The sequence below is a fragment of the Centruroides sculpturatus genome, unplaced genomic scaffold, assembly GCF_000671375.1.
Source record: "Centruroides sculpturatus isolate CEXI.00-Female unplaced genomic scaffold, Cexi_2.0 scaffold220, whole genome shotgun sequence".
In the NCBI taxonomy this organism is placed as follows: domain Eukaryota; kingdom Metazoa; phylum Arthropoda; class Arachnida; order Scorpiones; family Buthidae; genus Centruroides; species Centruroides sculpturatus.
In genome coordinates, this window is record NW_019384540.1 from 110837 (window position 1) to 135387 (window position 24551).

Here is a 24551-nt window from a genome sequence, read left to right on the forward strand (position 1 = left end):
ATGGACATTTCAATTTCGTTTTGTTTATGTCCTGTTTCTGGTATATAATAAAGTATGTATTTATAATTTCGTTATTTTAATTTTTTGTCGGATTTGTCAGTTCTTTTATAAGTTAAAAATCGCGCCGCTGTCAACGGCTGAACACCTTAGAAGTACGAAGGAATACGTGTCAGAAGTTGCAATTTGGCACGGAGTATTTGGTGCCCAAATCGTGGGCACATAAAATAAACCAGACTCGTAGGTAATCACGGGACCGAAATCATTTTTGGGACATTCTCGTCCCAAAAATGGCTTCGCCGTTTTACTTATTTTTTTGAAATAATAATAATAATAATAATAATAAATTCCGCACTAAAACCAACAACTAACAATTGCCCCCCAAACATTTTTATAAAATAAGTAACAAAATTAAAGTAAATCCCGAAAGAATATAATTTTTCAAAGAAAACGATTGCTAGACGACGAATCTCGTGGGTCCGGAATTTTGGCAAAGTCGGTAATCATTCTGGCTGAATTCTCCCGGCGGAAGGATGATTCAGACGGGACAATCGTCTTTAATATATTCTACATAAGATTTTCATGGCATCCATTAATTCATCTCCAGCAAAATACGACGGATCAGAAACGGTGGCAAATTTCCCAACGCAATTCTCATCCCGTGTTCTCCGGTAATAAACGTAAATACTCGGCTACCTAGCCAAGTTTTTGCTCTTTGTTATTGGATCTTGGAAGGAAAATGCCACGGACGTAACACCCCCCCCCACGGCCTCCATATACAATAACTAAGGTGGCCACGGACTTTCCTGTAATCGATCGATAGAAACGCTTCTGGTATTTATTACGATTCGATCTCGGATCGACCAATTAATACTTTGCAGGCTGTTAATGCCGCTCCCACGTACAATGCGTATACATTTGTATATTATGTTGCGCACGCACAATACGATACCCGGCCGTAACGCTCCACGGATAAAAGATACTATTGTTAAAATAATTACCCGCCGCCTTTTATTGTTATTTAATATCGTTTAGTTCTAACCGGCTTATTATTATTTTTTCTTTCTTTCTCTTTCGCCAAAATTTATTTACCGACAGAAATTTAGGTTAAAGTTTACGAGAGAGAGAGAGAGAGAGAGAATCGTACGTCTTCTAAACGCGGCACGCCCCAGACCGGAAACAAAATGGGAATTTATCCGGAAATGTCCGGGACGCCGATAGATGGCGGCGTTGGAATAATTTAGTGGCCTGCCCGGACACGTCCGGAAATCGTAATTCGGCGGCGCGTTCCGAATGCCGAACGGACCGATAATTTCTTCCTTCCCCCCTCCACTCTCTTTCCGTCATTTCTTCTCCAATTAAATAATTATACCAGAATATTCAAAATATTTGAAACGTCATTTTTCTAAAAAAAAAAATTCCGTATTATTATTATTATTATTAAAGAAAAGTAAAATTAGCGGAGAAAAGAAAACATTCCACCAATCTTTACAATCCGAAAAATCGCCATTTGCAAAAATTATTTTCAATTTTAAGCGAGAGATGGCGCCACTATATATTGTAGATAAAAAGAACGGACGAATAACCGAAGCCGATAGACAAATTTGGTAATAACGTTGAGGTTATTACGCGCGAGATTAACTTCCGTTAAGATTTTACGCTAATTATTTCGAATTTCTCCAACGACGAAATCGTCAACAAGTAAATAAATAAATAAAATTTCTCGAGAACCGCTCCATTCTTCTCAGTTTAATGGTTTCTTTTTCGGGGGGATGGGCCTTGTGAAGGAAGATTTCGGCCACACACATTATTAACGGATAACGAAACCGTCTACGCTACGGTAATTAGAGACGATCCCTCGCCCGTAATTGGCTACCACAGACGTAAGGATACCGCCCGGAACACTTTCTATTCCCCTTATAAAAGTCCGATTGTTTAATCGCATCGGAGACGGAAGATTCGACAAAAAAAAAAAAACCAAATTTTTGATGACTTAACGCATAAAAATTCTAATTAATTGAAGACAATCTTTCGCGTTTCATTAACCTTTCTTCATTTTTTTTTCCGTTCCTCGTGTTCTACGTGGAGCGCGTGCGAAAGAGGACAATGCTTCCGATCCGTTGATAAGTACAGTCAGTACTTCGGTCGTTCTCTCACCGTAAAATTATCGTTACGATTAATAAAATGGACGTATTTCCGACTAGGAATATTTTCGGAATTTTAAGAGGAGGAAAAGAAAGGAAAGACGGTTACAATGGCGGTAATAAGGTCTTTATAGAAAAATACGCCGCCAGATGGCGTACGCTCGTCCTTTGATTACGTCGGATCTCGTAGTTTCTATCTCATTAAAAAAGTTTTGCCTTAAATTAAAGAAAGTTGTAATAATAGGGACGCCAGATAACTTTCTCTCCCGAAAATCGATTGTCCATAATTAGTATATTTATTGAACATAGATCAAAGTTAAGACGTTAGATCACGTGACCAGCCGCTCCGGTGGATGATCGGGAGATATTCCGAGGGACCGGTCGGTCGCTTAGCAACGGCATTATCGTCCCCTTCCTTTCCATCCTTCGATCGCTGGGTCACGTGGCCAGGGTCACGTGACAGAGACGATCGAAGATTTTCTAGAGTCGCCGACGCGATTCCCTCTCTCTCTCTCTCATTTATCGTAAAAATGGTCATTTTACCGTTTAATTATATTTCGGAAAGACGTCGATTTATCGTCCGGATGTTTCGCTGGAAATTAATACGGACGGCGAAATTTCCATTCGGATGGCAACCCGACTAAGCTCGAGACGGTCGCCCCCTCTCGGAATAATCCGACACCTTTAAATTCTCGTTTGGCCGAACGATTCGCTGGTTAAATATCTAAAGAGAAATTAAAAAAAAATAACACACAGAACCTAATTACTTGTAAATTAAGTAGAACAATTGCTTTAAATGCAATAAAGAGCTTTCTTCCGAAACATCGATTTAAATATCCGGTACTAGATGGCAGCACGTAAATAATTACAATTACAGACTCTAATTACGTTTCGAACAATTAAACGCAAACTTTTAAAAAATTGTTTAGAAACGAAATTAGATTGAATCGTTAATTTAAAAAAAAAGAAAGGGAAAAGATGAGGAAAAAAAGAAGTGGGATTTAAGAACGGATGCCCATTACGTCATTAGTTGTTTAGGAAGAGAAAACGATTGGGTGACGTCACGGCCGTGTACCTGCGGTCGGTTCAAGTAGGTCAGAGCGTAGACCGAGTCGTAAGCGAGTGGAAAGACGATTAAACGTAGGAAAGGGTGAGAAAGGACGGTCGGAAGTTCGGAAAAAAATCCGCGATTACCGCAGCTGTCGGAAAACCAGATCGATGGTAGCTCGAAGATACCATTAAGTGCGTAGGTAAGGCCGGCGCCAAGATGGGCTCGCAAATCCTTAAAATCAATAACATTTTACGAAATTACCCACCGCGAGGAGTCCGAAAGCCACGTCGCACTCCTCCGTGCAAATATTCGAAAAATTGACGTCAGACCGGAAACGGAAATATAGTTTGTGAAAAGTACGAACGGGGGCGCCGTGGTTATTTTGCACGCGGGGCTACTTACGGTAACGAAGCGGGTCTAAAAATGTCTGGATTGCAAAACGACACTTTGCGGACGTTGTTACTATAGCAACAGATGACGTCACGGTCTATCTCTTCAATCAATATCGGACATCTTAAACAATAAACATTACCTGCGTCGGCATGGACGAAAAGTCCGGATCTTCTTTCCCTTTCTTCTTCCACGTCGAAAACTCCGTGACGTCACGGGAGTCGACCCCGATCGCGCGCGTCGCTGGGATAATTACGTTTATCTGGAGATCGGCATCCGAAACGGACGCGTTCCGGAGGACGTTCGTCGGTCCGCGCGTCGTTTCCATGGAAACGATACGCCACGCTTCCAGTCAACAACGATCACGTGACAGATTCGGAAATAACCGCGGGAGGGGAATGGCTTCGTCACCCTCGGACAACGGGGCAGTTAAATAGAAATTTTCGAAATTTGACCGAGTTTCGGAGTTTGTCGCCATTTTATTTTTAGTCAAAAGGAATTGGTTTCGATACTATACGAGCGATTAGATGGAAGAATGAATAGCCAGGTCTGGAGGGGTTATCGATCGAGATTCGAACTCGAGGCGAGTTCGTCGACCGTGGCGAAAATTGTCTTAACTTCCGACAAATTTGGACATTCTCATTTAATCTTTTAATAAAAATAGAGAACGAAAAAGCAATGTCTATCGGGGTTTACACCCCCGGGTTGGCAATCGGCCAGTTCGACTCGGGCATCAACTCTACCCTTACCACGTCACTCGAGACGGCTCCAAACACAGACGACACGTGACGTTGGGAGATTTTAATATTAAGCAAAACACGGATACAGAGTTTCTCTCGTTCGGAGCACAAAACACGACACGTCACGAATACATAGGAACTACACTGCCGTTATCTACATATGTACAGTGCGAGAGGAGGCCATGCCGAGAAGTCTTCCTCGCACGAGATTTTTTTGTTTTTTGGCCGCCGCACGGAAGATGACAACGTCCGATCTCCCTCGTACCCGTAATCACATCACAGTTATCGCTTCGAAGTGGCACGTGGCGGTGTCTATCGGAGCGTGACGGTCTCGATGCCCAATACTTCACGAATATTGTTGTCCAATTTGACGACGGATACCGTCGATCCCGGTTCCTCCACCGGCGGTTTGCTCGAACCCGTTAACAGCTGACTGCTCAAGCTGCTCGTTTCGAATTCGGTTTTGGTCACGCTGACGATCTCTATGTGACTGTGAACCCTCCGAAATTCCTCTATCGTCAGTCCCGTCTGTTTGAGCACGTCCGACAGACGTAGGTAATTGTGTGGCCTGAAAAAAAAGACAGGTGAGAAAAAGGCCAGGAGTGCAAGAGGTAGGTAAAGGGGAGGAAGTACTCACACTTTGCCCGCGGTTCCGGATAAGTGGATGCGAAAGGTGGGTAGATGGGGTTTGTCGCTGATCTCGAACAGAAAGTCGTCTTCGTTCTCGTCCGCTTCGTTGTCGGATGGCACGCTTTCGAATATGCAGTATCCGTTTTCGGGTGGATCTAAAGAGGAACCAGGCTGTAAAACACCGTAGGGGAGAAACGAGAGGAGTTTTTAGCGGTGGTATATTTACCGAGAGACGATACGGAACCGTAAAATATCCAAGGAAGGACGGGATGTTTGTCGTATTCTCCACTGTTGTCGGCTATATAACCTGAGAAAAGAGCGGCCGTCAGTCTAGCCGGGAGCGTAAAAGGTGGAAAGGAGTATTTAAACGGAGTTTACCTCTGAGGAATTCTTTCATGATGTTGGAATGAGTCAACTTGAGCGGAGTCATTCCGGAATACGTGGCGATGGTGGGATCCGCTCCGAAAGAGAGCAACAAGCGCACCACTTCTATGTGATCGTTTTCCACCGCGTCGTGAATGGGCCTTATTCCCCCCGCGGCGCTGGCATTTACGTCGGCACCGAACTGCAACAGGGAACGAGAGATGTTGACGTGTCCTCTGCTGCAGCACTCGTGCAGCGGAGTGTACCCCGCGTTATCGCGAGCGTTGACTTCGCAGTAATTAGTTTCCAGACAGTAGAGCACCACCTCCTGAAAACAAAGGCCGAAACGTCAGTTACCAACTGGCTCGTACTCATCCCTCACCCGCCACAGACACCTACCGAATAGCCCAATCTGGCGGCTCTGTGAAGCACCGTTTCTCCCAAAGCTTTGTTGACCATCAGTCGCTTGAGATCGGGAGGTACTCCACCCGTTTCCGACGCCGTCTGAAAAATAAAGTCCATTACTCGGATCGACCGATCGTTTTGCCCAAAGTTTCGACAAGGACCAACGACCGACCGACCTTCCTCTCCTTGTCCAGCAACAACAGGCGATTGCGGCGATTCTTCAAGAGCTGCAAACGACGTCTCTGTTGTTCTCCCGAAGATTTTATTTTCTTCTTTCCTCGATTGATCATATCGAGTCCCGAACGAAAATGGCGCCGACGACACTTGTAAGGTCTCCATTGAAGGTTCAGCTGAGACAAAACGGGTCGTTCCTGCTTGGGCTTTCTTTCCTTCTCTTCTTCGTCCGTTTGTTGTTGCTGTTGTTCTTTGTGCAGCGACGTCTTCTCTTTGTAGAGTCGAGCCAACAAACGTTTCCTCAGCTTCCTCTTGGCTCGAAATCCCGCCAAGCGCTTGGCTTCCCGACGTAATTCCTCCTCGTAGGCGGCATTCTTGTTGTATTTTTTCGTGTGATTGGCATATTTGTGAGCTAAAAAGACACCCCCACCTTTCTCTCTCAATCAAATTAAATATCAACCTTTTATATTCTCGTTTATCGTAAATTACAGACTTACCCGCCGATTGGTTTCTCGTACGAGAAGACAGAACTTCTGGCTTAAAATCTACGAAGGCACTCTTGTTGTAAGTTCTCCTACCCGCAGCATCCCCTACGGTAAATTATACTTGAGAAATGAGGGCAACAAGCAACTCGTACGTCACGCGTACAAATAATATCCGAGGAATAAAATAATTACTTTACTTATTTACACCGGGGCGTAAAAATAAAAAAAGCCATAAGATTAACAAAAGTAAATAGAATTGTCTCCGGGAGAAGTTAAATAGAGAATTGATACGGGAGGAAGGAGAGAAATGCATTAAGAGTGTTTCGTCGAGCGAAACGTAACTTTTGTAGTTTACAGCGACGACCGGCCACTTGTATTATTATTATTATTATCTAATAATAATTAAGTAGTAATAAGGAAAAGAACTTACTGGGAAATGCCGTTTCGTCGGCTTCCAGAGCCATAACCTACGACACAAAAAGACAAATTAGGCGCCTGACGTCGATAATAATACGCCGTCTATCGAATGAAAAACTTCTTACCTCTTTCGATTTCATGGTTTTGTTGCATTTCGGACGGGATGGAGAATGATGGATGTTTTGCTCTTTCTCCAATTTTTCAAATCTCAACATCGCACGCTATTATTATACAAAACAAATATCACTTTTAATAATTTCCTAGAGAAATTCTTCGTTGACGGTGGCTACCGCGATCCTCTCTCTAAAGTTAGATCGAAAGGGAATCGATTGGATCGATCGATCCCCCTGATTAAATCTATCGACCGGAGATGTCGGTAACGAAGTCATCGATCCGACTTTCCATTATCAATCCCCAATTTCTTTTGTTTTTTTTTTTTTTTTAACAATTAATTCGCCATTTACAATTTAAGAATGCGACTTTATTCCCAGAAATGATTATTCTTAAAACGTACGTAACCCGGCTGGGGGGGAGGGGAGGCGAAGTAGCCACGCGTTGCAAATGGACTTTTGAATATCTTAATCAATTGGCGGGGGAGGAGAATTTAGAAACGAGTCATTTACCTGCAAAGCTCTTTCTTCGCGTCCTAATTGCGAGGGATCGGCGAATAAGTCGGTGGTTTTCGATCGCTTCTTCTCGGCCACGTAACCTTCGGAATCGGCCAAACACTCCAACATCGACCTCTTTCTTCCGGGTTTGGACGAATCTCGACTGCAGTCCGAAAGCGCCTCCAACTTGTCCCCCTCTCCGCCGGCCTCCGTCGAAGCGGGAGTCGACACCCGAAAATTGGCGGCCGCGTTCGTATCACAGGAGGGTGTCGACGTCAGCAGTTTCTTCAACACGTTGGACTCCCGACGTTCCTCGTGTTTGTCCGCGTTGACGGGTGTCGGGACCTCCGTCGGGAAACACTCTTCCCTGCATTTGGGGTCCTCCGCCGACGTCGTGGACGGCGGCGCCGGGGACTTCAGACGAAAAACCGCCGACAGATCGTCCAAGTCGCTGAAAGTGGGAGGAAGAGGGAAGGAAGAATCGAACCCGTCGTTGCGGGGAAACAGGGGTTCCGAGTTCTGCGACGTCTGAGGCGCGCCGTCTAGCGTCAGTTCCTCGATGAGAGGTTTGGGGGGAGGTATGGAGATTCGCGTGGGTTCGGATGCGGGGGCCGAGGAGACGGCGGCGATGAGTTGGGGAGGACCCAGCGGACTAGAAACGCTATTGTACACGTCCACGGGCATTCTGGATTCGTCGGGTCTGACCGCTTCCAAACAGGGAGGAGCCGTGGGCTCCGTCTCCACCGCCGTCCGTTTGATCGTTCTCCACGAGTCGTCGTGGTCCAAGGGGTACTTTTGTCTGTCGTCCAACTCCGCCATCACCTGCTTCCAGGCGGCGGTGAAGACGCTGTTGTTGGAACTGTCTTCCTCGATCACTATGACGTCGTCGTCGTCGTTCCTGGCCTCGATGTTGATCTCGTCCAGACCCCCGTATCTCGCTCGGATCTCTTGACTGTTCGACGATACCTGCCGATTCTTGTCGGAGATTGGAAGTCCCGGAAAATCGCGCGCGGTGCGGGGGCTCTCCTTCTGGTTACCCCCCGCGCCTTCCTTTCTTTTCAGGACGGGTGACGAAGCGGGTGCGACTACTTTGGTGGGTGGAACGGCCGACAGACCGGACGTCCAGTTCGTGGGTCCCAACTGGGTGACGTTCTTGTTCTCCGCGCAGGTCGGCGGCACGCAGTAATTGTTTTGAGGAAGACAGTATTCGGAAGAACGAGGATCTACCGCGGGATACCGATAATTGTTGACGGTCGTCTTGGATCTATTGTCTTTGGTAGGCATACAGGGAGTATTTTGCATACAGTAGCCGTAGTGCGTGGCGGTGGCCACGTGTTGCGGAACCTGCTGTTGTACCGGTCTCGCCACCTGTTGGGGTTGTTGATCGCAAAAACGTTGCAAGTGGTCCGTGTAGTGAGCGTGATCGTATCCGTTCACGCCGTTTACGCGTCCCGCCGAGTGATGATGGTGCATCTTGTCCTTAGACGGGTCCATGCCCGACATGTCGGGGAAGAGAGTGTAAGACGGTAGCACGTTATTCGTCAGTCCTTGCTGATTGTACACGGGGCGTTTGATGTCGCCGTTAAAGTTCTGCGCGGGATGGATGGGTAGAGTGGTCATGGGATCCACGTACGGCACGGGTTGCGATTGATTCCTCATGGGTTTGGTCACTCGCTGGTGTTCGTGCTGCAATAAGTTGGACATCATGGGGTGATGAGAGCCCAGAGAATTCGCTGCATTCGACGCCACGGTCCTGTTGTCCACGCAATATTGAGACGTCATAGGGGGCAGAACCCCCACCGAATGATCCGCAGCTCTGTACGGAACGCGGAATAGAGGCCGGTCGAAGAACGGTTCGGCCCCGACGTTGTTGGGAGGCATCTGACGTCCCAGGTTGTTGAAAGACTGCGACGTCACAAAACCCAGCAGCTTTCTGTGTTCCATCAAGAATTCGGCCGTCGATTCCGGCGTCTGTCGGACCGTCTTCAGCGACAGATCCAACGGAATTTCTCGTTCTCGACCGGGAGTCAATAAGGGCACGTCGACGGGACCACCCATGCTGTTATGGCGCGGATCGAACGTCCGGACACTAGGAAAGGAACTTGGATAGTACATCTTACGGAATACCCCTTCAGTTTTCTCTGAAACGATAAAAATTCGCACGTCAGTCAACACTACGGACATCGACACCCATTTCTAATTTAAATTATAATTCCGCGCGCTCCTTAACCAAAACGTTACGTCGACCAGACCAAAAAAAGATTAGCCAAGTGAGGCGATGATTCACCAATCCCGAAACGACCCTGACGAAACGGAAAACAATCCCGATTTCCCGACGACCTTAACTTCCCAACGAAACGTGTCGTCACGTCTCGCGCTAAGGGTGTGCGAGCTTATCGCGCACATAAATCGTGACGTCGTCGGAGGCACGAAAATATGCTAATTTTTAATAAATTAACATCCCATTCAATATTTTCAAAAGTAATATAAATACGTTCGATATATTTTAACGGATCGTTAACTTTTATATATATATATATATATATACCACAGACGATAACATTGTTTACATTCGAAACGTCAGACTGTTACTACGTAAATAGCACTCGTAAGGGTGGAAAAGACGAGAGTGCGTAGATTATAAACCGCTTTACGAACTTCCAGTGGATAATTTCCCACCGTTTCTATACGAGTTTCGAGGTTAGGGTGAAGAAAAGTAAGAATTAAAACGGCTTTTTTTTTAAATAATACGTCCGTCGGTAGGTACGAAGAAAGAATAAATTGGTTTACGGTACGTTGTTAGGCGATTCTCTTCCAGTAAAATTGACGCAATGCGACACCAGCATGTAGATAAAACTAGTTAGTCCAAAGGTGTGTGTGAGGCTATACAAGTTGCACAACTGGAGATGTTGTACGGGTAAAGGGACGACGCGAGGAATTGTGGGAACGGCTAGGCCGGATACGAAAGAACAAGGACCCTGCTGCACTGCAGACTAGCGGTTGTCGTCGCGCTTTTAGTCTAGTTTCCGTCGCCAGAATTTAAAATAAAGCCAAGATCAATTTCCCCCCCTCGCCGATTCTACTAAAGTTTCCACACAACGTCGGCCGATTTTCTGTTAAATTATCGTTTATTACACCAGAAAATCCTATATAAATATATCCGAGTTTTACCCATCTACTTACGCCCGCAAACTACGCCATTATATTGTATACACATATCTGTATTGTCGACGTCGAAAGAAATTTTAAAGGAAAATAATTAGAAAAAAAAAAAAAATACTCGATCGATTCGAAAACGAGAAAACTCGAAGCCGGTTCGACGAAAAAATGTCGACCGTCACTTCCCAAGAATACTTTTATTTTTTTATTATTTTTTTAATCGACAGATGAAGAATTGTGCAAACGACGACAACTCCAATTGCCACATCGTCTAAAACCAACGTCGTTTTTACGAATAAATGGAACACTAAAGCGGTCTTCCGTTACGAAAATATCACACAAGAGTATGTGTTTTATTTTTCTCAACCCCTAGGATAATAAATTTCGGATAATTATTTGTCTCTGGCATACAATAAGGAATTTACGCGCGTATTCCACCCGTTTAAAAACGTAGAAATTACGTCTTCTCTCCGGGCTAAACAATTAAAAAAAAAAAAACACTACGCAATCGTAGTGTCATTCGGTATAATAACCCAACGAACACACTCTTAAACCCGTTACGGAAAAAAGCCTACGTCAATTATTAGAACTGGGTCGAGATTACGACAGGGAAAAGTCGACGGACGATTCGTTATAACGAAGAAAAGAAAGAAAGAAAAAAAAAAACGATTAAGAGCGTGACGGACGGACGAGCGAGCTTCATCCCCTCGGCGAGGTGTATTTAAAATGACGTAGTTTCGACGAAATAAGGAACGTTATTTAGGGGTGGGAGAGAAGACGTGTAAACGTTTAAAAGAGTAATTGAAATAATAATTGGAAATTCGAAGGTGAGAATTGGATTAAAAGACAAGTTTTAATAAAACGTGTCCCGGCGAATTAAACGCTACTTTGTACGAAATAAAAAAAAAAAAAAGAAATATATTCGATTCGATTCCCCGGAACAATAGCTTCATTCTTCTCCTTTCGCCCCGCCATCGACGATAAATAGGAACGACGTCGGTCATTTACCGTTATAGCGCTTTATAATATATATATATATATATATATTTACCCCGATATAAAGTAATAAAGGTGAGCTAAATAGAAAAAAAAAGAAAATAAATTATGATAATTTGTTAGACGTGGTTATAATTATTTACGTCCAACCGGAAGGAATATCGATTTAAAATTCATAGAGAAAGGACGAAGTAATGCCGACCGGAGACGAATAAAAGTGGTAAAATGAAAATATCCCGTCGTGCCCGGTTATTAAAGACGAGCAACAGATTAGGATTAATAAAAGTAGTGACCTAAGATGGCGCGATCCCTTCTATATATATATATACGTGTGTGTGTAGTGTGCATGTGCGCGTGTGCGCGCCGGAGACGGTATCGATCGGGATCGCACCCATCTTCCGAGAAAGGAAAAAAACGTGGAGGAAACGAGATAAAGGATCGCGCGCCACGAGTTTTTAAAAAAACATTCAATTAATCCGATAAATATTTATACGTCGACCGTTACTTAAAACGTCCGGGTGTCGGTCCCACCCCGACGGACGACTTTTTCGTAGAGGGGGGGAGAGAGAGAGAGAGAGAGAGAGAAAGGGCGAAAACGGTCTTTCGTTGTTTAGATTTTATTCTAAAAATCGTAACTTACTTTGTTGCCAAAATCCAAAAGCGTAGCCAACGACTCGATAAGTATCCTCGAGCTGACTCATCACATACTAACGCGCGACGAGAAGAGAAGCGCATACGTTTAACGGGCGCGCCACCGGCTACGTTTTGGCACCCGCGTAATTACGCGTAGTTTGTTTACGCCGGTCGGTGGGTCCGACGGAAGGCGTCGAGTTTAATTTTCCAGCGGGGGGAAAGGGGAAGAGAGGAGGTGGTGGTGGTGGTGGTGGTGGTTCCGCGCAACCCGAACTTCCCCCCAAACGGGCCTTGAGTGCGGGGGTATCTATTTACCGACAAAAGTAAAGTACCGGGAACCGGTTCCGTCGTCTCGGAGCGGGGAGAGCCGGCAGGAATCTCGTCCTTTTATAATCGATGCCGGGCGCGGAATGTCGTCGGGGGGCCCCCGACGTTTTCCACTTTATCCGCCGTCTAACCGGGCCCTTTTTTTTTTACTAAGCTTCGTTGGGGCGCCGGTAAATCGTGGCCCGGTGGTGGTAGAATGAGACCGGGAGTGGATGCACCCCCTCGGCCAGAAGTCGACCGTTAAGTAGAAACGACCTTGGAACAGCTCGACCTATTTTCATAAATCGGAGGAAGCGGAGGGTGTGCGATAGGAGTGAACGAGTCCGACCTTTAAAAGGCAACGAGTTTCCGAGATAAATTTTCGAAAACAAAGAATCGCACGCGCAAGGGGGAAGAGGGTCGAAACGTTATTAGGTTCCGTTCTAGCCGCGGGATATTTTTATACCCGTCGATTCCGCTGCCTCGTCCTTATTCCGGTTAAGAGTCGATGGCGAGTAAAAATATCGGAGGGTTGAGAAACGTTTATTTTTAAATGCGAAAACGGAAATCGAGATGGCGCTTAAATATTGATCCCCTCCAAACCTATACGTACGGCATCGGGCGCGAAGACGCTCTACCTCGTCTCTTCTAATAAATTTACCACGCTTCTAGGCTCAAATTGCGAATATCCCTTCTAAATATATTCTCGTCGGCAAACAAAATCGCCTTTATATATTGTCTACAAATCCAATTCGTACCCACTAAACCACCGGCTCTTCCTTCGTTTAGCCTTGAACAAAGGAAAACAGTCGAATTCCTACGCGTAAAACAAAAAAAAAAAAAGGACGATCAGACGTAATAATTACAATGGACACGTGCGTAAAATTAATCCCTTTCTCGGGGTGTAAATCGAAAGATTAGTATTTTTACTCCCTCCCTTCCTCGAATACGTAATGGTAGTGTTTAAGATTGATCCCCGAATTACTTTAATCGCGACTTAAAAGAAATTCGACCGTCCCACTACATTAATAACTCCTTTCTTTAATGTTAACAGGAAGTTACGGGTATAAACGTTGTTAACTTCCTGTGTTTTTTTAAAAAAAAAAAAATGTTTTATAGAAACATACGCATCAATTTTCGTCGCGGATTAGATCCGTGGGTAATTACGCTATGGCTGCGGGAGATTTTTTTTTTTATTATTAATACGGCAATTACTTGTTTACAATACCTATAGGTAACGCCAGTAAACCGGAATTTTTCTTATCTCCGAGACTCTATGTTTAGACGAGTGAATCCCTGGGGCGGATCGGACACCGTCGCCTCCTATTATGTCGTATTCCGCGGGGATTGCCAATTTTTTTCACGCCACCCTCGAGATTCGTATAAATGTACTCTTCGGACGATAAATCCTCCGCTCCCAAATATCCTTCCCCACTTCTTTTATTTTTTATTTTCGGAGGAGAAAAATTACCTTTCGAAAATTAGGTCAGAGTTAATGGTTTATTTCGAATTTACGGTCGAACCCGCCACTTTAAAATGCTCCCAATTCGTTAAAAACGACTCTTATCGCCCAAATATTTGTTTATTTATCGACGTGAAAAAAAGGGAGGAGATAATTCGAGCGATAAAAGACTTATTAAGGGGATTAAATTCTATAGATTACACTTANAGAAGAAAAAAAAACAATACTAAAATGCACGTCCGGAACGAAATCCGAAGCGCCAGACTTTAAAAACCAAAATTCCCTAACTTCTTTCGCAATTCGAATTCTTCCTAGTGTGACGTAGGAGGCGGATCGAGCGCTACCAGACGCGATACACCGGGGAAGATTCCACCGTCGGAGGGGGGTGAGGCCGCGGGGTAATCCGATAGCGTTAAAACTTGTTGAACGTAGCGAAATACCCGCGCGGTAGAATCGTATGTCGGATCGATGGGGAAAGTAACCGGCCCAAAAGGTACCCGAACCTTCGACATCGGCCCATTTAAAGTCGTCAGACTCGGGTCCCACCGAGCGGCCCCAACAGACACCGTTCGGTCGGGGGTACCGGTTGGCAAAGGTCAAATACCTGCGGGTTCTTTTTTTTTTTTGTTTTTTCTTTTCCTTCGCGCTCGACTCGAGCGACGACCGACGACGACGACACTCGGACCGACGCGACGTTTCGAAATTCTCGAATTCTTCCACTCTTAAAGGTTGTTAACAAACCGGAAATACGTCATCGATTTCCTTTACGCCGAGCACGACGGGTAGCGAGGTACCGTCGATAGGTTTCGTCGGGCATCGATTAGCGGGGGGGGGGCAAAAATTAGTTAACGGACGTAATAAATTGCTAAAATATATCGACAGAAGGCCACTTTCCAACTTTTTTTTTACTTCGTCTCGACTTTTGTAGGTTAAAAGCGATTTCCAGGGTGGAGTTACCCCGCCTCGGATTAACGTCTCGGAACCTACCGACCGAGCATGCGCATCACCGACCGTTTCCGACCTTCCGGTCGGCGCGAAAAAGTTCGAAACTCGAATCCGAATACGCAATTTTGACGGGGGAAAAACGGATCCGAATCGCCGGCGGCGGAGGATTTTTCGGAGGATTTACGAAAGGAGGGAGATTGGCCGCCGCCCGACTTAATTACTCGGGCGAGAACGCGGCGCGGTGGGCCGACGAGAGGAGGTAAAAAGAAAGAAAGAAAGAGAAAAAAAAAAGGGGTCGAGGGTTTAGGGGTGGCCGGTTTAAAACGTTATTAATAGTATTGTACGGCGATCAACAGATAAGAGGAGGACGGCCAATCTGTATCTTATAGCCGCGTTATTCGATAGATGAGCGGAAGACGGGAGATTGTATCAACAAAAAGAACGGATCAATAAGAGCGCTGAGACTGCGGCAAAATGAGATTTTGATAGAAGCTGGCATCTCGAGTGTTGGACGATTTTGACTAAAACTCTCGTCCGTCGATAAATAACTTCTCGCGTCTCCCTCGTCCGTTTTTAATCGTTGTTCGCGACAATCGGTGACGTTCGATGGCCTCCTCCTCCTTCGTCCCCGAATACGCGGATCGGTAGCCTCCCGCGACGCCGCTTCCCCCACTTAAACACGCCCCGCTTAAAAAACATTCGAAGCATCGATTAATTCGACACAGCGACTTAATCCTCGAAATAACGTCGCCTCGGACTTTCCTCAACTTTGGCAATTGCCGAAAAAACGGCCGTCGAGCGGCGCAAAACCTCGTTATAACGAGTCTCGTTTCTAACCGGAGTCTTAATTTATACTTTTATTTTTAGCCCTCCTTTTTTTTGTCGCCATTCGTCTATTAACTCTCGCGTATAATACGCCGTGACTCAGCAGTGACGTCACCGAAAAATTGAAACGGTTCGAAAATCGGGGGAAAAAAAAAATATTATTCTCGGCGGGATTTTCGGTCCCGTGCAAAATCGTAATTAATGACGTCGTTGGTATTAATTTTCTACCGACGTTAATTAATTTCCGACCGAAAGGTGGAACCGTCGGCCGGAAGAAGAAAGGAACTCGACGGGGGGAAAAAAAGACTGGCGATAAATAACGTTCATAAATCAAACCGGACGATATTTTCGGACGAGCGATTAGTTTTCGGTCGATGGCGGATTACGTCGAGGCGATTAATAATTAAATATCGGACGCCCAGGACCGATTTCGTGCCTTCTCGCAACGTGTCACGTGACGACGACGGCCATATTGTCATCGTGCATCGACGCATCCACCTAGGGTAACGACTCTCTTAACCGTAACCTTCCTCCTTCCTACGCCGTCACCACCGACCGAAGCTTCCGAAATTTTCTACTTTCCACTCCAAACACGTGTACTGGCGTACTTTTTAACCTCTACAATTCCCTCCCCCCGCGCCACCGGTGGAAAANATATATATATATATATATATATTTACCCCGATATAAAGTAATAAAGGTGAGCTAAATAGAAAAAAAAAGAAAATAAATTATGATAATTTGTTAGACGTGGTTATAATTATTTACGTCCAACCGGAAGGAATATCGATTTAAAATTCATAGAGAAAGGACGAAGTAATGCCGACCGGAGACGAATAAAAGTGGTAAAATGAAAATATCCCGTCGTGCCCGGTTATTAAAGACGAGCAACAGATTAGGATTAATAAAAGTAGTGACCTAAGATGGCGCGATCCCTTCTATATATATATATACGTGTGTGTGTAGTGTGCATGTGCGCGTGTGCGCGCCGGAGACGGTATCGATCGGGATCGCACCCATCTTCCGAGAAAGGAAAAAAACGTGGAGGAAACGAGATAAAGGATCGCGCGCCACGAGTTTTTAAAAAAACATTCAATTAATCCGATAAATATTTATACGTCGACCGTTACTTAAAACGTCCGGGTGTCGGTCCCACCCCGACGGACGACTTTTTCGTAGAGGGGGGGAGAGAGAGAGAGAGAGAGAGAGAAAGGGCGAAAACGGTCTTTCGTTGTTTAGATTTTATTCTAAAAATCGTAACTTACTTTGTTGCCAAAATCCAAAAGCGTAGCCAACGACTCGATAAGTATCCTCGAGCTGACTCATCACATACTAACGCGCGACGAGAAGAGAAGCGCATACGTTTAACGGGCGCGCCACCGGCTACGTTTTGGCACCCGCGTAATTACGCGTAGTTTGTTTACGCCGGTCGGTGGGTCCGACGGAAGGCGTCGAGTTTAATTTTCCAGCGGGGGGAAAGGGGAAGAGAGGAGGTGGTGGTGGTGGTGGTGGTGGTGGTGGTTCCGCGCAACCCGAACTTCCCCCCAAACGGGCCTTGAGTGCGGGGGTATCTATTTACCGACAAAAGTAAAGTACCGGGAACCGGTTCCGTCGTCTCGGAGCGGGGAGAGCCGGCAGGAATCTCGTCCTTTTATAATCGATGCCGGGCGCGGAATGTCGTCGGGGGGCCCCCGACGTTTTCCACTTTATCCGCCGTCTAACCGGGCCCTTTTTTTTTTTACTAAGCTTCGTTGGGGCGCCGGTAAATCGTGGCCCGGTGGTGGTAGAATGAGACCGGGAGTGGATGCACCCCCTCGGCCAGAAGTCGACCGTTAAGTAGAAACGACCTTGGAACAGCTCGACCTATTTTCATAAATCGGAGGAAGCGGAGGGTGTGCGATAGGAGTGAACGAGTCCGACCTTTAAAAGGCAACGAGTTTCCGAGATAAATTTTCGAAAACAAAGAATCGCACGCGCAAGGGGGAAGAGGGTCGAAACGTTATTAGGTTCCGTTCTAGCCGCGGGATATTTTTATACCCGTCGATTCCGCTGCCTCGTCCTTATTCCGGTTAAGAGTCGATGGCGAGTAAAAATATCGGAGGGTTGAGAAACGTTTATTTTTAAATGCGAAAACGGAAATCGAGATGGCGCTTAAATATTGATCCCCTCCAAACCTATACGTACGGCATCGGGCGCGAAGACGCTCTACCTCGTCTCTTCTAATAAATTTACCACGCTTCTAGGCTCAAATTGCGAATATCCCTTCTAAATATATTCTCGTCGGCAAACAAAATCGCCTTTATATATTGTCTACAAATCCAATTCGTACCCACTAAACCACCGGCTCTTCCTTCGTTTAGCCTTGAACAAAGGAAAACAGTCGAATTCCTACGCGTAAAACAAAAAAAAAAAAAAAAGGACGATCAGACGTAATAATTACAATGGACACGTGCGTAAAATTAATCCCTTTCTCGGGGTGTAAATCGAAAGATTAGTATTTTTACTCCCTCCCTTCCTCGAATACGTAATGGTAGTGTTTAAGATTGATCCCCGAATTACTTTAATCGCGACTTAAAAGAAATTCGACCGTCCCACTACATTAATAACTCCTTTCTTTAATGTTAACAGGAAGTTACGGGTATAAACGTTGTTAACTTCCTGTGTTTTTTTAAAAAAAAAAAAATGTTTTATAGAAACATACGCATCAATTTTCGTCGCGGATTAGATCCGTGGGTAATTACGCTATGGCTGCGGGAGATTTTTTTTTTTATTATTAATACGGCAATTACTTGTTTACAATACCTATAGGTAACGCCAGTAAACCGGAATTTTTCTTATCTCCGAGACTCTATGTTTAGACGAGTGAATCCCTGGGGCGGATCGGACACCGTCGCCTCCTATTATGTCGTATTCCGCGGGGATTGCCAATTTTTTTCACGCCACCCTCGAGATTCGTATAAATGTACTCTTCGGACGATAAATCCTCCGCTCCCAAATATCCTTCCCCACTTCTTTTATTTTTTATTTTCGGAGGAGAAAAATTACCTTTCGAAAATTAGGTCAGAGTTAATGGTTTATTTCGAATTTACGGTCGAACCCGCCACTTTAAAATGCTCCCAATTCGTTAAAAACGACTCTTATCGCCCAAATATTTGTTTATTTATCGACGTGAAAAAAAGGGAGGAGATAATTCGAGCGATAAAAGACTTATTAAGGGGATTAAGTTCTATAGATTACACTTAGTTTTAGCCATTGTCTCGTTTGTAATTTAAATAAAGTGGGGTGGAATCGCATTCGGAAAAATATGTTTAAAAAACATCGATATTTTTAGAATATTCCGAGGAAATTTGGTTACGACAAACGACGACTCCTCTTCCATCACAAATATTGACGAATTCTTATTCACCTCGTCTCTTAACACCGTATTTATCTTTTTATCTCTCAATTTCGTTATAAATGCTGAAACTGAGAATAAACAGCGACAGCGATATTTTATGGAATGGAAGAAGAATCGTACTCGCTGTCGTTTTCTAAACAATAATATATAATTACCGTCAAAAGGTTATTCGGAATTCTACACCCTTTTCGTCTACACCTAAAACGTCGTGTACCGGATTTATTAGCATAAAAATACGGTTAAAGATATATATATATTTTTAAGTAATTTACTTATATTTATGGTAATCGGCCGTTAGAGAGTGAGGTTAAGTATTTTAAAAGGAAAGATAGCCTTATATAACGCTTCGTCCCCGGTCGGTTATTTACCGTCGAACACTACTTAAATGCTTTATATTTGGAAACGTTCGAATCCTCCGTGACTTTTATATTACACCGATCCATGTGTTTTAGCCCGGATAATTAAAAGAAGTAGGGAATTCTAGACCCTTCCCGACCTTTCTTCCTCGGCTAGACCTTGGCGTTGCCAGGGAATGGCGTGGGTCGTTCCCCCCCGTGGATCGCGACACACCGGTCGGGAAGATTGGAATAAACCGTGTTTTATAAAGAACCCGGGTGTTTTTATTCGTCGGACGTAAACCGAGTAGGAGACTTCCACCCTCCCCCGGACGATGCTTTAATAATTCTCCTAAAATTCGCTCTAAATTCCGAGGCCATCGATCGAACCGGCATTTTCCGAGCGAGCGATATTCTCCGACGTCCATCGTCTTAATTAATACAGATTTACGGTATTTCTAAAGGGGAAAACGGCCTTTCTCTCCCCTCCGCCCCCCGGGGGTGATGGACTCGGACACCGACGCGTAAGGCCTCCACTTAAAAATCCCTTCCCGCGGTAACTACGTATTTATTTTCCCGGCCGGCAAAATCGATAGTCGGGAGCGGGGCGAGAGAGCGTCGTCGCCAGACGAGTTCAACGTTCAATCGCGGCCGCGACATTCGAAACGTCCGTCCGTCCGTCGGTCCGAAGAAGAAGCCGCGGCGCGTATCCCGCATCCTCCGGGTCGTCGACCGCCGCGCCGAGTCAGGAAATACCTTGCCGCCTCCGGTCACGGGCGCGAAGAAGAAGGACCGTTGTCTCCCCCCCTCTGGGGGAGAAAATGAGGAGCCCGGACCCACATTTGTTATTATAATAAAGCCGGCAGAGGGCGTTTTAGGCCCTACCTTCCGCCGGAGTCTTTGATCGATGCGCCTTTAATCAAATATCGAGACGGCCGGGAAGGGGCGATCCGGCGCGCGGCGGCCACGGAAGCGGGAGACGACGCCGAGAGAAATTTCGCGCGTAACGACACCCACGCGCCGGCGGCCATTTTTTTTTCCGTTTTTCTTTTTTTTTTTTGTACGGGACCGCAGCTATTATATTAAAGGCGGCACTAATAATATTAAAGTCGGGTAAATAGAGGCTATTTATAGGAAACAATGGGATTTTCTTTTAATTATCCAGTTAATAACCTTCCCTAACAATGGCGTACACCGTGGCTATTTTTCTTCTTAACGGCAGTCGACGTCTTTCGCGCCACCCGATTATTCCGTCGATTGTCGAATTTTTCAGTTTAGGAACCCCTTAATCGTCCGCGGGCGACGACCGGGGATCGATCGTCCGAAATCCTCGACTTTTTACGCGCCGGCGGCAATAATCGCCGCCGGATATTCGGGAGACAATTAAAAGGGAGAAACGTGGGGGGAAAGGGGGAACGGCCGGGGCGCTCCCGGGTCCTACCTACGTCGCGCCGACCCGCCACCTCGCCGTCGCGCCGACTCGACCCACCAGGGGGGGAGTTAAGTTTCGAAATACGAACGGGTACGCCCGCGCCACTTTCCTCCGTTTAATTCCCGGTTGCGGCGCGTGCAAAGGACGAAATTTCCGGACGGCCGCGGAGATCCGACCCCGAAACACTCGGCCGTCGTCAAAATCTTTATCGGAAGCGCTCGTGAACTTTGAACCGGAGACGGGAGTCGAAATCCGACGGTTTTCGACCCGACGGGCGAAGAATCACGCACACTTTTCTTCTTCTTCTACCCTCCCGGGTTCGTTCGTAATGTCTAGTGTTAATAAACAGGAGAATTTCGGAAAAAACAAGAACCCGACGATCGTCCCGATTTAGGAAAATGTCACGTGGAGTTTTTCGATGAGGAAACGATGGCGGTTATTAATCTCTTACGTGTCTGTCGAAAAGCGCCGAAAATTGTCCTGGCGGCCAATAAAATCGAATTAATTAAAGACCAGGCAATTATAATTAACAAAGCGGTGGAAGGAAAGCTTTTTCAGCTCCTACAGATTTTTTTTTTTCGTAGGAAAGATGGAGAAACTTCGATAGATAAAAGGACAAAAGAAAAATAGGAAAAGTTCGAGACGTTCCTGAACAAACTGCGCTAAATTTCCGAGTAGGAGGTAATTTACCGGTTTCGTAAGAGGCCGATTATAGAAAACCTGGAACGACACTCTTCTATTAGAAAGACGACCTTAAGAAGTGTCCTAAAGTTTTAAGATTTGACGGAAGAAAACGTGCCCGATTAGAGAAAAGAAATGGCGCAATCTCGGTGGTTAATAGAAAAATAGGAATTGCCGATGGAATAGGCGTGGGGCAAGAAAGTAGGTTCCCCCCTCGGGTCGGGAATATTTAATGAGCGAGAGAAATCGAGAACGACGTTACTTGGTCTAATTAATCTACCGGGACAAACCGGCTTCGTATCTCCCCGACCTACTCCTTACTTTCGCTGGCCGGACAAAACGCCTTTGTAATTACGGCCGACAAAACCCAAGAATCTTCTTCGCCCCCCCCCCAAGTTGAGTCCCGGCGACACTTACAAATATAAACGACGTTCCGCTTTCGTTGCCCGATTTACCGGGCCAAGTGCCCGTATATGTATATATATATATATATAAGGCCGGGGTGTTCTTTCCACCCCGTTACGTTTACCAAAGCGGGAAATTCGGTTTTTATCGGCTTGGATTCGATTAACCGTTCGGTGAACGATCGGAACGGCGTTATCCGGCCGTCGCTGTCTTCCCCCCACCGGTCGGTGGTCCGTTAATCGCGTCGATAGGAAATCCTTAATGGGTGGAAGGCGTTAATTTGGATTTGAAGTGGGAGGGAAGAGGATCGAATGCGCCGAGAACTTCCTTCATCGTATTCGGATCGATAACGAGGAATAAAACGATTTCCTTCGGACGGAGATGGCGTTAAACCCACCGACGCGCGGGTTAAACGCGTAATTACTGGCGCGCGTGTGGCTTGGAAGGGGGAAGGAAGATAATGGCGCCCAGGAAAGAAGAAACGGCCGCCTTTACGGAACGCCTTCCCCTTAATCGGGCCCGGAAAACAATCGTCGATTAAGCCATTAGCGCGGTCGGGTTTTCCGGAATTTGGAGGAGAGTCGACCGACGAGACGTTCTCTTTTAATTCGTTTAAACGGCGGTGGGTAATTCCCTTTGGCAATCAATCGCTAGCGACCGACGCTCCGCGCCGTCGCGTCGCTGCGAAATGCCCGGGATCGCGCCTGGAAGACGACGGAATTTTTGCCTTGTTTTCGTCCGGGGCGGAATTAAGGAAGGCGACGATTTGCCACCGGACGAGAATATCGATCACCGCCACCACCGACGTCCCCGGGCACCTCCCCGAGTCCCGCTCCCCGGCGCGCCCGGGCCCGAGCGCCACCCCGACGGCGTCGCGCCGATTGGAATGGGGACTTTGGGACCCGGCGGGCCCGCCCGCGAATCGACCCGACCCGACGACGACGACGACGTGACTACGGGAAAATCTTTCTTGGACTTTTATCGCGCTGGCTCCCCCCTTAGGTACGACGAATCGATAGATTATCTCCGTTCTCTCTTCAGATAATGGCTAACGGTATTCCCGGTCGCCGACGCGCGCTTCTCCCTCTAATCCGCCAAATTTGTCGGGCGTGGTGGGTCCGGGTTCGATTGCGGCCGCTGTTAGACGGAAGAAGCGACGCGTCCGGAATGCCAATCCGGGAATTTCGAACCGGCGTGACGAATTTCGAACCGACGAATCCGAATTGTCGGTAAACAATAGACGAGACGACTGCCAGAGCGGCAACCCTTTCGGTCCCGAGAATATTTCCGGAGATGTCACCTTCCGTCCGCACCGTTAATTTCGACGACGTACGCGCCGCGCCGATCCTTACGTACCTGATCATAATGGTGGCGTGCGTGGCCTGTCCGGGCGGAAAGACGTGGCGGGCGAACGACCGGAGACACCCGAATATCACACTCGCACACTTCGAGTCCGATTCTTCTGGGGCAGACCGGTTGCGACAGACAATGGGCCCGGTTGCCGGCGGCTCCCTCCCGAAGAATTCGGCGACACCGCGGAGCGCCGGACGTGGCGCGACACCGGCACTAAGAGGGGTGTTTTTCGGGCGACGACATGGTCCGGCGGACACCACAAAAGACCGAGATATCCGCACCGAACGACGGTGTCCGACTCGCTCTGTGACACGCCTAGTAACTGCGCGAACGCGCGCAGACCGGAGCGCCAGCAGACGATCAATGAGGCGGTGAGGAGCGCGGAACCGGAAAGCGACGGGACCGCCGACACTCCGATCGTAGGTGGGTCGAGAGGCCAGAGGGGATGGGATCGCCTACTTGGCCGCGCCGCCGACCGCCCGAGCGCCTCCGACGGCCGTCCGTCCCGCACCCTTTCCGTCCCCCGGGGCGGGCCTCGGGACGGTCCCCCGGGCCCCCCGAATTTCCACCGGTGCGTCGGGCCGCGTCGACGTCGGCACGGCGCTCCGTCGTCTTATATACGCGTTGGACCCGTCGCCTTCTCGCCTCGTCCGGAATGGACTCTCCCGGCGAGTAAAAAGGTCGTTCTACGCAACAGGAAGAGGAAACTGGTAGAGGAGAAAACGCCGAGGCGAGAATAGGTTTTTGTAAAATTGGAGAACGGCCCAATGGGTTTATCGGTCCGGGATCACGTGTTTCTCGCTCTTTTCGTGGAAGCCACGGGGTCGACAGCGTCCGACTCCGTCGCCCTGGCCACCGAAGAATGTCGACGCCTCGCGTCGCAACCGTAACCGCCGCGACGCGTTCGCTTCCTCCCCACGCCTAACGTCTGTTCGAAAACCCCAAATTTGGCTGCCGCCGAATCCGATATTTGTTCCAAACAACCAAATACGAATGGAGTTTACTTCGAAAACGGAAATCTTTTCCACAAATTCCGTCCTTGGGCCAAAACCCGGGGGGAGGAGGGGGAGGTGTTTGTCGGCCGTTTCCGAGGTGGAAATTTTTTCCCTCCTATTTTCAAGCGCGAGAGGGGTGGGCGCGCGTTAATTGTACCATTTGGAAAGGGGCCGACGGCTAAAGTCGTAAAACGATTACCTCCCGCTTCTGGGAAGCTTTCGA

At 46.9% G+C, this 24551-nt stretch overlaps 1 protein-coding gene across 4 annotated transcripts; it reads right to left on the reverse strand.

Moving 5' to 3' along the window:
• Positions 1-4368: 4368 nt before the first annotated feature.
• Positions 4369-23855, reverse strand: LOC111623350 (BCL-6 corepressor-like protein 1). Of its 4 annotated transcripts, none has more exons than XM_023365895.1 (11): positions 23337-23855; positions 7420-9545; positions 6922-7017; positions 6810-6846; positions 6392-6484; positions 5897-6324; positions 5715-5819; positions 5331-5643; positions 5179-5259; positions 4960-5107; positions 4369-4890 (listed from the first exon to the last, which is right to left on the reverse strand). In XM_023365895.1, exons 2-11 carry the CDS (start codon positions 9517-9519, stop codon positions 4635-4637), a joined length of 3657 nt encoding a protein of 1218 aa, XP_023221663.1. In that variant the 5' UTR covers positions 9520-9545; positions 23337-23855; the 3' UTR covers positions 4369-4634. The 4 variants fall into 4 exon arrangements, with proteins under 4 accessions (XP_023221663.1, XP_023221661.1, XP_023221662.1 ...); XM_023365893.1 differs by lacking the exon at positions 23337-23855 and adding an exon at positions 12200-14109; XM_023365894.1 differs by lacking the exon at positions 23337-23855 and adding an exon at positions 12200-14107 and having other exon boundaries at positions 5897-6306.
• Positions 23856-24551: the final 696 nt, after the last annotated feature.

Excerpts from the sequence above, each read along its gene's own strand:
- LOC111623350 (XM_023365893.1), bottom strand. The coding sequence starts at position 12,260 with ATGAGTCAGCTCGAGGATACTTATCGAGTCGTTGGCTACGCTTTTGGA. Across the intron at positions 6,847-6,921 it reads AAACCATGAAATCGAAAGAG|GTTATGGCTCTGGAAGCCGA; the intron begins GTAAGAAGTTTT and ends TTTGTGTCGTAG. Across the intron at positions 4,891-4,959 it reads TCCGGAACCGCGGGCAAAGT|GCCACACAATTACCTACGTC; the intron begins GTGAGTACTTCC and ends CTTTTTTTTCAG.